This window comes from Oryzias melastigma, linkage group LG10 (assembly GCF_002922805.2).
Source record: "Oryzias melastigma strain HK-1 linkage group LG10, ASM292280v2, whole genome shotgun sequence".
NCBI classification, from domain to species: Eukaryota; Metazoa; Chordata; class Actinopteri; order Beloniformes; family Adrianichthyidae; genus Oryzias; species Oryzias melastigma.
This window is the reverse complement of record NC_050521.1, coordinates 3,657,386-3,671,367: the sequence shown is the minus strand read 5'-3', so window position 1 is coordinate 3,671,367 and position 13,982 is coordinate 3,657,386. Positions and strand designations below refer to the sequence as shown.

The window sequence follows — 13,982 nt, the reverse complement described above, 5'->3', positions numbered from 1 at the left end:
CTGGACTTTTAGGTGAGTTCCTTCACTTCTGGGACTCGTAGTTTTAAATCGTTCCATAACTCTGCAGCAGATCCGTACCGACACACAGTCTCTCTGTCTGCGTGGTGAATGTGTCATAATCTGCTCTTCAAACTGAACGATGTGATCGCGGCACGAAATATGAATGAAGCCTTGAACGAGCGGTTCAGGTCTAGTATAAATTCATAATCCGCGCCGTCCACGCGGCGTTTGGTTAGAAGAGCGCAGATTATGAAACGTTCATTATGCAGACAGAAGCGCCGTAGACACGGATCTTCTGCAGATCTTCTGGTTCATCTCCAAACAGCGCAGTAATGACAGCCGCGGCAGAGCTAGCTGTGTTAGCGCCGATGTTAGCTTAGCTCGACGAAGCTCTCTGTTCAGCGTGATCAAACTCCGTCACAACATGCTTCATCTTCAGGTGATCATTTATCGCCATAGTGCTCTCATGGAACACAAGTCCTGTGTCGCAGAAATTACATTTGATACTTTTTCCTCTTTTATTTTCCTTTTGTTTCCCATATTTTCGAGCTAGTGTGTTGTTATGAGCCTACCTAGAACTTCTTGTGACGTCACTGCTGACCGGATTAGCACCACTGCGCATGTGTGACAAAGAGAATGGCAGACCCGGCATTAGAAAGCGCGAACCGTAGTTTTAAGATCAAAACAAAGAAAAAAACAAACAAAAAATGACACTTCGACGACCAAATTATTCGTCGACTATTTTAATAGTCGATTAGTCGTCGATTAGTCGAATAATCGTGGCAGCCCTAGTATTGATTAAAGCCTTATCAAACGTTGAGGGAAGATGCTGCAATATGAAGGCTTCATTATATACATCTTTCATATACATCTCTTTTGGTGCTAGGATATCTAGAAATTGTTTGTAATACTCGATGGGGAGGCCATCTAGTCCTGGCGATTTCGCATTCTTCATACCTAGAATAGATTTACGGATTTCATTTTCTGTCACAAGGCCGTCTAGAAGTTCTGTCTGCTCAGATGTTAATTTAGGTAGGTTAATATGTGTACAGAAATCTGACAGTTCACTATGATCTGACTGTGCATCTGAAGAATAAAGAACTTTATAGTATGTTTGCAAGACTTCATTAATTTTCTTTACTATCCGTTGTAATTTTATCCCCTTTTTTATAGCTGGTATAACATTGCTAGAGTTCGGCTGTTTTAATTGTTTAGCAAGTAATTTTCCAGTTTTTTCAACTCCTTCATAAAAGGATGTCCCCAACCTAAAAAGGGCATATTGTACTGTCTTATTATATATTTCCTGAAGTTCGAATTTAAGTTTACAGATATCCTCATATAGTTGGTTTGAAAACCTCTGAGCCAGTTCTCTTTCCTGTGCACAAATTTTACTCTCCAATTCTCTTATTCGACTCATGTCCTCTTTCTTCTTTTTTGATGCATATGCTATGATTTTGCCACAGATATAAGGTTTTGATGCTTCCCATTCAGTTGCCTTTTTACTTGTACTGCCTGTATTTATTTTGAGGAATGATATAAGATCCTCTCTCACAGACGAACAGAAAGTTTCATTTTTTAGTAATTATGTATTTAATTTCCAGCTGCCCCTTTTTTCTAAATTGTTATCAGTATAAATCCCAAGTTCCACAGCTGCATGGTCAGACAGGACAATTGTATTTATTTTACAAATCAGAAATCAGAAACATATCAATTTTAGAATATGATTTATGACAATGCGAGAAAAAAGTATATTCTCGCTCATTCTGGTTTATCAGACGCCAAATATCAAACTAACTATTATCCTCACTTAACATATGAATGGCAGCTCTATCTTTTGGTACTAGTGAGCCAGTAAGAGTGCTTCTATGTATAAATGCATCCCAAACTTAATTAAAATCCCCAGCCAAGATTATATCTCCTTCCATTTCGCCTAGGATTTTATTCACTTCTTTAAAGAAGTTAGGGTCTCCTAAAGTCAGTGGCGGGCCGTGCATTTCACACCTAGGCCTTCAGTAGTGCTCCATCTGAATCAATCCAACCCTCATTAACTATTTTATGGCAATAAAACTTCTACTGCAGGTACAACTGCCACACACACACCAAAAGCATCAACAATAACCTGATTAAATTTCAATATTATGTAGGGAGATAGCAAAATTCTACTCACCAAAAATCCAGATTATTTAAACACAAAATCCATCCTTTCTATCCTCAAGAAGATTTCAATCACTCTGTCGTGCAGAATCCATGCGTTTCGCAGATGGAAAGTGTTCCGTGGCTGTGATAAGCTGGAAAATGTTCTGGTATTCCTGAAGCCTCTTGTGGTCCAGGAGGGAGACAAACATCAGTTTTTGTGATTTTGAAATCTGGTCTGTGTCTGGAAAATAATATTGTCGGTAGTGCGCGCGAGGATTTTGTGCTGCACGCGCCCGCGGTGCGTTCGGGGGCCTCGTAGATTTCAGCTTCACTCCCGCTCAACGGAGTCACGGACTCCTTTACCCGTGCCAGACAAAACTGTGCCACAACTTTACCCAGACATTCATTTTCCACCAAAAATCAGACGATGAGACGCTTTCCACTGGTAACATCTTCAAACCTGACACGCCGCTCCTCGGCACCTGTGTCCGTCACATAACGCAGAACCAGAGCGAGCTGCGAGCTGTCCAATCAAAGCTCGTGAAAATGATGACGTTTCCGTACGCCTGCTAGCTGGCGTTGGTATCGCCTACTCCAAATCTGTTTGGTTGAAGCAACAGTTTGGTCGACAATTATTTTATGCTACAGGGCCCGCAGAACTGATTGTGAAGGCCTCCGGGCAGATTTCTTTGACCCTAGCAACAAATGGTGCTGCAATGTGATTGGTTAATGCTTAAATAGGAAAATACACGTCTGGAAGCAGCGCAACCAGGGAGACAGCAATGAAAGGACGAAGACAGAGCATTTGGAATTATAGAATACGTATTCACGGAAATAAATAATAATTAATATCAGTCTGTGATTCAGATATTTTTAGGCCAGCAGAGAAGGCCTTGCAGGCCCTGACGGCCCGCCACTGCCTAAAGTAGGTGCATAAATGTTACACAAAATCATATTTTTTCATTTTCATTTTTCCATTGATCCTGGCCTGTATACAGATCATCCTGCCCTCTCTGTCTTTAATCTGTTTAACCAGGGTAAAAGTCAGATTTTTATTTATAAGAATAACCACCCTATTACGTTTACTTGAAAAGGAGCTATGAAAAACATGACCCACCCAACCAAACTTTAACTTCATTGCCTCTTCTGCTTTGAAATGAGATTCTTGAAGAAATGCCACATCAGCTGTGTTATGTTTGAGATATTTCATCACTTTACCTCTTTTAATTGGATTTCCACATCCTTTAACATTCCAACTTATAAATTTGACATCATTTTTAGCCATTGAAAGTTGAAAAAACAAAAAGAAAATGCAAAAACATATAAAACCTTCCTTGAATTCATTTATTCCTTTTTTCCCTGCATAACATGACAGAAGTAACCAACCAGTTAAACAAAACAAACTTGAACCTAAATTGTCCCTCTAATGCTAAGAGGGGCGGGGGGCTCAAGCCTCTGCTTGGCCTCCTTTGCCATATTGCAAACGTCTGCAACCCATCTCCAGCGATTGGTCTGAGTCATAGCTGAGTCATGGAATCTATAGGAAGTACTGTCGTCAATCAGGAGTGAGTTTATTGCAACTGTCCTCCTCTTTCCACGCCTCGACCACGTGACTGTGGATGTAAACAGCTCCTACTTTAATAACACCGGAGAATTGTACAAGTCATTGTTCAAGCCTTTGAGGGAGAACCATGACAACAATTGATTCTGTCAGCGGTCCTTTTGGATTTACTTACATTAATTCCTTTTTGTCGAGCTGAAAGGAGCATTTGGGTGACGCGGTTCGCGGCCCCCCCTCGTGCGCAGCAGCAGCTTGTCACTTCACATGCGCTGCCATGTTACAGTCTGACCAGATTCATGTGAGGCGTTTTTGCAACCCACTGGTACTTCTTATTTACGGTCAATGGGTACTCCTCTCCAACTGGGAGTGTCCTCCAACTGCTGGTTGCTAGGCGACAGCCCGTGTGCCCAAACACTCACCCATTAAGTTTCTCTCATTGTCCTCCTCTCTCTAATGCTGCTGTACCACACTTCCATCACTCCTGAAGGTGTCTGCTGATAAAGCACTCCGCCTCCTCTACCTGTGTGAAAGAGTAGCTCTTGCTCTTCTATGTCAATCTCAGCATCGCAGGGAAGTGCAGGGAAGGTCAGTGTGTATTTCACATCATCAGAGTCTTCTTTGCAGTCAGAAATGACTTCCTCTTCTCTGCTAATTCCTTGGAAACATCAGGAAAAAGTGAAAGCTTGTGTCCTTCCTCGCTTGGCCGCGGCTGTCCTCAAAACTTTCTCGCGGGCAGACTGTCTCAGGAGGCGGATCAGGATGGCTCGGGGCAGTTTACCCTCATTTGGCATCGGGGGTAAATTTGTACCAAAATTCCATCAGAAATATCAAATTTGAAAATTAAAATGGATTAACAGAAATGTTTTTTCCTTTTCACAATGTACCTGCAATATTTGTCTCTTGAACAACTATATTTATTTATTTATTTATTCGTACAGCAATTTTAACCCTTTTAATTGCTTTTTAACAGATCCATAATTTTAATGCTTTTAATCTAACCTGTCTATAGCTGTTCTTGATTTATTTACTTTGAACCTGCTTGTGTGTGTGTTTGGAGCAATGGATGAATTTTTGTAAGTTCCTTCGGGATTAATAAAGTACTCTATCTATCTATCTATCTATCTATCTATCTATCTATCTATCTATCTATCTATCTATCTATCTATCTATCTATCTATCTATCTATCTATCTATCTATCTATCTATCTATCTATCTATCTATCTATCTATCTATCTATCAAAATGAAAAAGCAATCCTCAGAATGCTTTATCATTTTCTTCTTCAACTCCGCTCATCTGTGACAGAATCAAAAAGACAAAGGCAATTGACATTGCTTTTTCTTGTTCACATTCTGCTGCACAGTAAGTGTCTCAAAAATCTATAGGAGGTCTGGAACGTCCAAAGGGAGCACGACGATGACTTCAGAGCTCCTCCTGCTCTGGTTTGGTTCCTGCTGTCGGGAAGCTACATGCCGTTCTTGATGATTTATATAGAGAAAATTCAAGATTCAAGATTCAAAGGGTTTATTGTCAAATGCACAGTAAAGAAACGGGTTTCCCTGTACAATGAAATTCTTACTTTGCAGCTCACTCTGAATGCCATAAAGAGATATATAAAAGCAGTGCTTTAAGTGGACAACAAGAAGTGGCAGTGCTCTCTTTATCGGAAGTCGAAACATAAAATGGAATCTTGAATGTAAACATTATTAATAAAAAGAAAAATTTTTTTCAACGTGTCTTAATATGAAATAAGAAAGAGGGAGCTCAAGTCTAGTCTAAAAATAAATGTAGTCAAACACTAACATGTGCTTGTAAAATTATTTCAATGGATGTACAATTATAACATTTATTTTCAGTTTGATGTAATAATAGACAAACAGGCAACTAACAACACTGTAACAAAAAATGCAACATTTTCTCCAAGAAGCCCAAATCCTGTAAACTTCTAAAGAGAAATAAAATGTTATTGCTGATTTTATTTGTCAGAATAACCCTTTTTGAACAATATCTATTTTTCTAACACGTTCTTCTTGCAAATTATTTTTTTTCCAGGATATTTTTTTTGTCCTTACCGTAAGTTAGTCAAGTTAAAAACTGACCAATCAGATGCGTCAAATGACAGCGTGTGGTTCCCACTGGCCCCCACCCTGAGCATTTGATGTGAACTGCATATAAGTGTTCTCATGATTGTCGACTGTAGCTGCCCTAAAAACGTGACAGAATTTATTTTCATCAGAAGGAAATGGGTTCAAATCCAGCATCTGAAATCCTGTTGTGTAGTTTTGGTACTTTGTTGAATCTTTTCTTATTTTCACTAGATTCTTAACTTGAAAATACTTAACTCATAACAAAATTAAGTTTAACTTATCCAATATTAGATATATCAGGAACAACTTAACCCTAGAGTCAGCTAAACTGTATTTTGATGCAATGTTCATGTCACACTTATTACTGCTCAACCAGCTGAGCATCAGCCAACATAACAACTCTAAAACTCTCCACAAACAAGCTCTGAAAGTATTAGACAGAAAGCCCAAAGCCCACCATCACTGTCATATACTGAGAAAACACAACCTGCTGGACTGGGATAATTATGTCAAATACAATGACTCAATTGTAATTAACAAATTCTTCATGGCCTGGCCCCTCCTCCTTTACAGACATTTACCACAAAAACCACAAACAGGGCTACTGGATCAGTTTCCAGGAGTGATTGCTCTGTTCCCCTCAGGAAAATAGCCTTCAGTCAGGATGTGTTCTCCTACAGAGCATCTCACATGTGGACAATCAAAACTGACACCACAGCTCTGTATAAATAGTTTTTTTGCTTTGGTTTTTATTGTCTTTTTGTTATTTTTTGTTTTTCTGTCACGTCTATTTACCTATTGTTTCCTTTTTTACTACTTTTTTTCTTAATAATTGCTTCTACATTTATGAATTTGCTGGGTTTTTTTTTAATTGACAACTCCATCTGTTGTTTCTGTTTCTGCTGTTGTCTTGTATCCTTTCTGTATCAATTTAATTTGTTCTTTTAGTACAGATCAACTTTTTTTTATTATTTTTTGAAGGGACTAAAGATTGAAATTAGCTTGAAAGGCTATAATCTTATATATATGCATTTTTAAATGTTTTATCAATATATGCTGTCACTGTCTTAAATAAACAATCAATAAATTACTCAGTACATTAAATATTATTCAGCAACATCAGGATAATAGGCTACATAGTCAATCACTGATGTAAAAATGAACAAGATTTCAAATAATCTGTAATATGTTATTGTTGCCTTTAAAAGTTAAATTTTATTTCAATTTTATTTATTTCTCTGTGACAATGGACATTAAATTAACAGAGCAGCTATTTTTTATCTGTTGTCCACGGACAAATGTTACAAAAACATTATAAAAAAATTAATATTAAAGTTTATACTAAGGAGAGGAGGCATACTAAAATTCAACGGAGTGTCAAAGACAACCCCAACCTCCTGTTCTCATTCAGTCCCACTGTCCGCCTTCATCCCCCGCCTGCAGCCGCCTGGTCTCACCGATATGCAGGCGAGTCATCTCAAACACAGCTAACGGTCCAGTACTGTTAGCTTCACTGCTACAAACAGCGTTAGCTTTAGCAACCAGAAACCTGAACATTGTCAACTCTCGCTTTTCCTCCAAACTACAACAAAAAGAGTAACAGATGGAGGACAAGAAGGAGTTAAAATGACGGTTAATTGAGTCATTTCAGCGACAAACAGCAGATGTTTGTCGCTGAATCAGCACTAATCAGCACTAGCAGCTACTTTGAATGGGAGTCAGAGAGAGCAGAGAGCGCTCTGTTTTTCTTGTTTGCATGGCATCACGCTTGTGTAACCTAGAAGTAAATGTATGTTTTTTGTGGGTAATGAAATTCCACCAAAATCCTTATTTCCATTTATGGAAAGGTATTTTTGTTCACCTTTTATTGGTTTTGTTTTTGTACGGGGTTTACTGCCCCCTTCTGGAGATCACGCAAGACTTAAGACGTGATTCACGTTTTGTCTTCAGTTCGCGCCGTCTCCTGTTAAAGAAGGTATGGATGATTATTTTCTCCATGTGTATGTTGTTTAATTTGTGTTTTTGGATGTTGAATTTGGACATTTTTGTGACTCTGTAGGTATTAATGTTCTGGAGACCTGCAGTCACGGATTTGTTATTGGCCATTCATGTCCGGTATGTGCAATGATGTCGTGTGCGCGCAGTTCGCGCCATCTCCTGTTAAAGAAGGTATTAATGTTCTGGAGACCTGCAGTCACGAATTTGTTAATTGTCCATTCATGTCAGAATAAACCAGAGAGAAACCAAAGACTCGTCATCCTCCTTATTTAAACACAACGGAGAGGAACGGGCGAGGCGTTCAGGAACCAGAGGAACGTGGGAGACGCCCGTTACAGTTGGGTGGGCAGTCCTGAAATTTGGGGGGGCATTCCCCCACCGTGCCAATACCTAGATCCGGCCTTAATACAGACGTCAAAATGAGCACCGGACAGTCCTAAGTAGGTGAGAAGAGGCGGTGCTCTAAAGTGTGTTTTCGAGAAGTCCCAGTGCTCAGCACCGGAACGCACCGGCCCACTTAAAGCACTGTATAAAAGTAAAAAGATAAAAATATAAAGATCAGGATATTTACAGGATGACTAAGGAGCATAGTGGCTATATATAAGAAAACTATGCATATGTAAGTGACTAAAATATTTACAAATCGGTTGTGCAAATTTATAGGGAATATTATTGTGCAAAGGAGACTGACAGAACTGGATAGTGGGGTACATGTGCAGTTGTTATTAAGGTGCATTAATAATGATGAATAGTCCAGTAATGATATATATATAATAAATAATCCAGATGTGCAAAGGTGCGGTCTGCTGTTGCAGACTCCTGTCAGCTGTTAAGGAGTCTGATAGGAGGGAAAGAAAGAGTTCCTGAGTCTGCTGGTCCTGCATTTCACACTCCTGTACCTCCGGCCCGAGGGAAGGAGAGTGAACAGACCTCGTTGGGGGTGGGTGGGGTCTCCGATGATGGAAGCAGCTCTCCTCAGGACCCTGCGCTTGTAGATGCTCTGCAGTGAGGGCAGAGGAGTCCTGGTGATCTTGGACGCAGCCTTCACCACTCCTGTAGGCTGCCTCGTCCCCGCCAGTGATGCGTCCTATCACTGCGGTGTCATCAGCAAACTTCAGGATGGTGTTGTCCTGATGAGAGGCTGCACAGTCGTGGGTAAACAGGGTGTAGAGGATGGGACTGAGGACACACCCCTGTGGAGTGGCAACGTTAGTAGTAATGCTGGCTGAGGTCCTGTTCTCTATTCTGACAGACTGAGGCCTGCCAGTCAGAAAGTCCAAGAGCCAGTCACAGATGGTGGGGTGCAGTCCAAGACAGAGTAGTTTGTGAGCTTGTGGGGGACCACCGTGTTGAACGCAGAACTGTAGTCAATAAAGACCATCCTGATGTAGGAGTCTTTATTCTCCAGATGTGAGAGGGAGATGTGCAGTGCTGCAGCGATGGCATCTGAGGTGGACCTGTTGGGCCGGTAGGCGTACTGCAGGGGGTCTAGTGTGTCCGGAATGCTGCTCTGAATGTGGGTCAGCACCACTCTCTCAATGGACTTCATAATGATTGGAGTGAGGGGTACTGGCCTGTAGCATAGACTGTATATGGGGGGGCTCTTCTTAGGGAGGGGGACAATGGTGGTGGTNTAATGATTGGAGTGAGAGCTACTGGCCTGTAGTCATTCAGGCAGGTTGGGGGCTCTTCTTAGGGAGGGGGACAATGGTGGCGGTTTTGAAGCAGGAGGGGACAGTTCTCTGGCTGAGGGAGAGGTTGAATATGGAGGTGAGAACGTCTGTCAGCTCGTTGGCGCATGCTCTGAGGGCTCGACTAGGAATGTTGTCCGGTCCTGCCGCCTTGCGGAGGTTGATCCTCCTCAGGGCTTTGTTTACCTGGGCTGATGTGACGACTGGTGGGGGTGAGGAGGGAGTGGTGGCTCTTGAGTCGTTGGGCCCCCTCTCTGCATGGGGGGAGGAGGTCTCAAAGCGTGCATAGAAGGTATTGAGGTCGTCCGGCAGGCTGTCTGTAGCCTGAATGGTACTGGAGCCGTTCCTGTAGTCTGTGATGTGCTGCAGGCCCCTCCACATGCGCCCAGAGTCAGCAGTGGAGTAGAAGCCGTCCAGCTTCTCTCTGTACTGCTTCTTAGCTGCTGTGATGGCCTTCCTCAGTCCGTACTTCGCAGCTTTGTACTCAGTCTCATTGCCGGATTTAAAAGCAATGGAACGAGCACGCAGCATGTGACGTACCTGACCGTTTATCCAGGGCTTCTGGTTGGGAAACTTCCTGACTTGGATGGTGGGCACGATGTTCTCCACACAAGTGCGGATGTATCCAGACACATAGTCAGCATAGTCCTGTATGTTGACAGAAGAGTCCTCCAGAGTAGCTGCAGCTTTAAACACATCCCAATCTGTAGTGGTGAAACAGTCCTGCAGTGTGTCCTCAATCTCGGGTGTCCAGAGCTGAACCGGTTTGGTGACTGGAGCTGATTGTTTGAGTCTTTGTCTGTAGGCCGGGTAAAGGAACAAAGAGATGCAACCTAACTATACAGGATTTTTTCCACCACTATATTTTTATATCCACTATATCCACATTTTTTTAAGATACATTTTTGTTTGTGTTTAACTTTCTTTTTAATTATGGCTTTTTCCACAATGATATTACACATCCCATCTCACTCTTGAACACAAGAGAAAAAATTTTTTTCTTCCTTTTTTTTAATCCTGTCTCTTTTTTCCTGTAAACAAATGTTTGAAATAAAATATATTATGGTTGTGAAGATGTGCTTAATTATATTTTAGTGGTCTAGTCTTTTAACCCTCTGTAACCACTAGAGGGAGTCCTGGTGTGTCTGAAGTATCATCCGCAACAGAGCAGAACTGAAAAAGTTCCATCAACATACAGAAACAAAAGTGACAAGCTGGTTCTACAATGTTGGATAGAGCAAAACTGCAGTAAAAAGAATCCCTTGAATTAACTTAATTGATGCAGTTGGTTGAGTTGTTCAGCTGGCCTGGTTATGCCTGGAAGCAAATTAACCCACAGTCAGATCTCATGCTGACTTTACAAACATCACTCCAAATTGTTAAAATCATGAAAAGGATTCAAAACGTGATGCTCTCAATCTGATAGCAAGAATGACAATTGTACAATAATGTACAAAGAAGGTAAGAAAGTAATACAGAAGCATAACATAGGAAAGTAAGCAAAATAAATGTTTGTCTAGTTAAAAATAGTAAATAAAAATGTAAGGTAATTGTAAACTTTGAGGAACTATGTGGGATGGAGGTGGTGGCATCATGATATGGGGTTGTTTTACTGCAGATTAGGTTGGAGCATGTCACAAAAGATTGTTAATGTGGAAAGTGTGGAGAAGTTTGGGTGGTAGTAATGTGCAGTCCATTTAGTGTTTTAGTTTAGAACAGCCCAGTGAAAATTTCAGTGTTGGCCCCAAATGGTTTACCTTTCAGCTGAACTGGTGGGCCCCAGGTGGGTTTGTCCACAGGTTACATGGTGGCCCCATCTGTGTTTGCCGACATTGGCTTATGTGGGGACTCAGTGATCCGGGTCCCTACTTTAAACAGCTGCCCATATGGACAGCATAGAGAGTTAGTGAGCTCTGCTGCCCAGCGAGCCAGACTACTGAGTGCCCACTCCAGCCAGTGTGGGCAAACACAGATGGGTCCACCATGTAACCCGTGGACAAACCCACCTAGGGACTCAACAATTAAGCCCAAAAGGTAAAACAATTGGGGCCAACATTGAAATGTTCGCTGGGAGGGGTCTCAAACTCAATTGCACAAGGGGCCAAAATTCAAAACATACTTTAGGTAGTGGGGCGAACAAAATAAACATTTATTGAACACACTTAAACTAAATTTTTGAAACTTTAAAAACGTAACTTTTTAACATTACTATGAATAAAAACAGGCAGGGATATTATTCCAGAATAAATCAATTTAAACCTTAAATAACTTTTGGTATTTTACACCCCACAAAAACATATTTTGTCAAAATGATACAAGTTAGAAATAAATGAATCGTTAAAAGAAAAAAATACCAAAATGTCTTTACTTTTACACCATTTATATGAAATTTTAGACTTATAAATTATAAAAACGATTTTGATATATCATGTTAAAATTATAAAAATATGAGCATGCTGCTGAACATAAAAAACAAAGCCTAAAAATAAAAATAAAACGTTCTTTTTAACAAAATCAAATCATTCTGTTTTCTTATACGTTCTTTGTTGTCTGGCTGTTTTATTCTATTTTGCACTTAGTTATTTTATCCATGTTTAATTCTTTTTGCACCATGAGTGAGAGGGAGGGAGAAGATGATGAGACCCTTATGATGTAAAAAGCTGTGTTCCATAAAAAAAAGCCATAGATCATTACAACCGACCCCTCGGCCACCATAGGAAAACCGTTGCTTTAATTTGTTAGCAGCACAATAATATGAAATGATATGAATCTAATGGCTTTAATGATGAAGTTTAACTAGGTCTGGTTGATAGTTAAACTTCTCCCCTTCCAGTTTTATAGTTGTTAGACAACATACAGGTGAACTCTACGGACACATGATTCAGTGGAGACTTTTCCTTCAGCCAGCAGAGGGCAGCAAAACTCCACACAAACAGGACAGACACATACTGAGGAAAAGTGAGAACCTAAATCCCACAAAGGCTGATCCTCATTTCAGACTGTGTGCAGAACTAAGGAATAGTGGAGTCTGTGGTTTAATGTTTGATTGTTTCATGCGGGCAGAATNATGATGAGACCCTTATGATGTAAAAAGCTGTGTTCCATAAAAAAAGCCATAGATCATTACAACCGACCCCTCAGCCGCCATAGGAAAACCGTTGCTTTAATTTGCTAGCAGCACAATAACATGAAATGATCTGGTGGGCCAGAAAAATTACAGCGAGGAGTCCTTTTCTTTTAAATATAATGGCTTTAATGATGAGGTTTAACTTGGTCTGGTGGATAGTTTAACCTGAAGTTAAACCTGTCCCCTTCCAGTTTGATAGTTGTTAGACTACATGTGAACTCTATGGACACATGATTCAATGGAGACTTTTCCTTCAGCCAGCAGAGGGCAGCAAAACTCCACACAAACAGGACAGACACATACTGAGGAAAAGTGAGAACCTAAATCCCACAAAGGCTGATCCTCATTTCAGACTGTGTGCAGAACTAAGGAATAGTGGAGTCTGTGGTTTAATGTTTGATTGTTTCATGCGGGCAGAATCAGACACGACAGGAAACTAATCACTTACCTGTACATCTTGGGGCTTCAGGATGCCACTCACTTTTTTCACAAATGATTTCAGCAGCCCCCTCTAACATGAAACCATGGTAACAGGAGTACAGAGCAGTCACTTTTCCAGCATTGAAAGTCAAAATATAATCTCCGTTATGAATCCGGGTTGGAGAACCACACAGTTCATAGTCTGGAAATAAATCGGAAAGTTGGGTTTATTTCTTTTAATGCAGAAAGTGGTGGAGAGAAACAAAGAAATCATGTTTTTTTTTTGACTCACCTTTGTTTGTCTCCTCCCTCCAGGCTTCCAGGTTAATTGAAGGTATGTTACCACAAGTAACATATTCACTTGGGAATTTCCCAAATCGGAAGGGATCAGAAGGGACTTCCTGAATGTCTGTGTTGTCACAGATGACACGAGACAGAGAACCTTTTAAAAGCTCGTCCTTCTGTTTCTGCTTGAAAACACCATCAGCTTCCCACCAAAACCTGTGAGCAAGAAAAAAAAAAGTCAACAATTGTTTACCTGCAAAATGGTTTGTCAAATAACTGTAGTTATGAAAGTGACTCGTACCTATCACCATCACGCAGGGCTTTCATCTGTTTTCCAATCAAACAAGCAAAAAGTGGACCTGTCCTGCCATTGGGCAAGTAGTTTTCAACAAGTCCTCCAAGCCACACATCAATGTTGTCTGGATGCTGGTACATGTTTAGAATCATCTCAGCAACCCTGTCGTCTCGCAGAACTACTTTCAGATCCTCCAGCGTGTCAATACGAGCCAGTCCACAGAATTCCCTCCACTCGTTGTATCCTGCAAAAAAAAAAATTCAGCTAGATGTAATCTAATGTCATTGATAGCGTTTATGCAGGTATGCTGTTTGGCTTTGGCTTGCCAGATTTAAGGGAAGAGTGGCTAGCTGACTGCTGTGATAGAATCTGCTCACCAAGG

General features: G+C 40.8%; 1 protein-coding gene across 1 annotated transcript in view; it reads right to left on the bottom strand.

The window, feature by feature from the left end:
• Nucleotides 1–13,025: 13,025 nt before the first annotated feature.
• The window catches only part of LOC118599274 (thyroid peroxidase-like), a 6,777-nt gene continuing 5,820 nt past the window's right edge, over nucleotides 13,026–13,982 (bottom strand). Inside the window, exons 2-4 of the mRNA XM_036214044.1 lie at nucleotides 13,607–13,844; nucleotides 13,313–13,521; nucleotides 13,026–13,222 (exon numbers count right to left, since the gene is read on the bottom strand). Coding sequence (XP_036069937.1) covers nucleotides 13,041–13,222; nucleotides 13,313–13,521; nucleotides 13,607–13,844 — 629 coding nt within the window. The 3' untranslated portion in view covers nucleotides 13,026–13,040. The remainder of the gene's footprint in view (nucleotides 13,223–13,312; nucleotides 13,522–13,606; nucleotides 13,845–13,982) is intronic.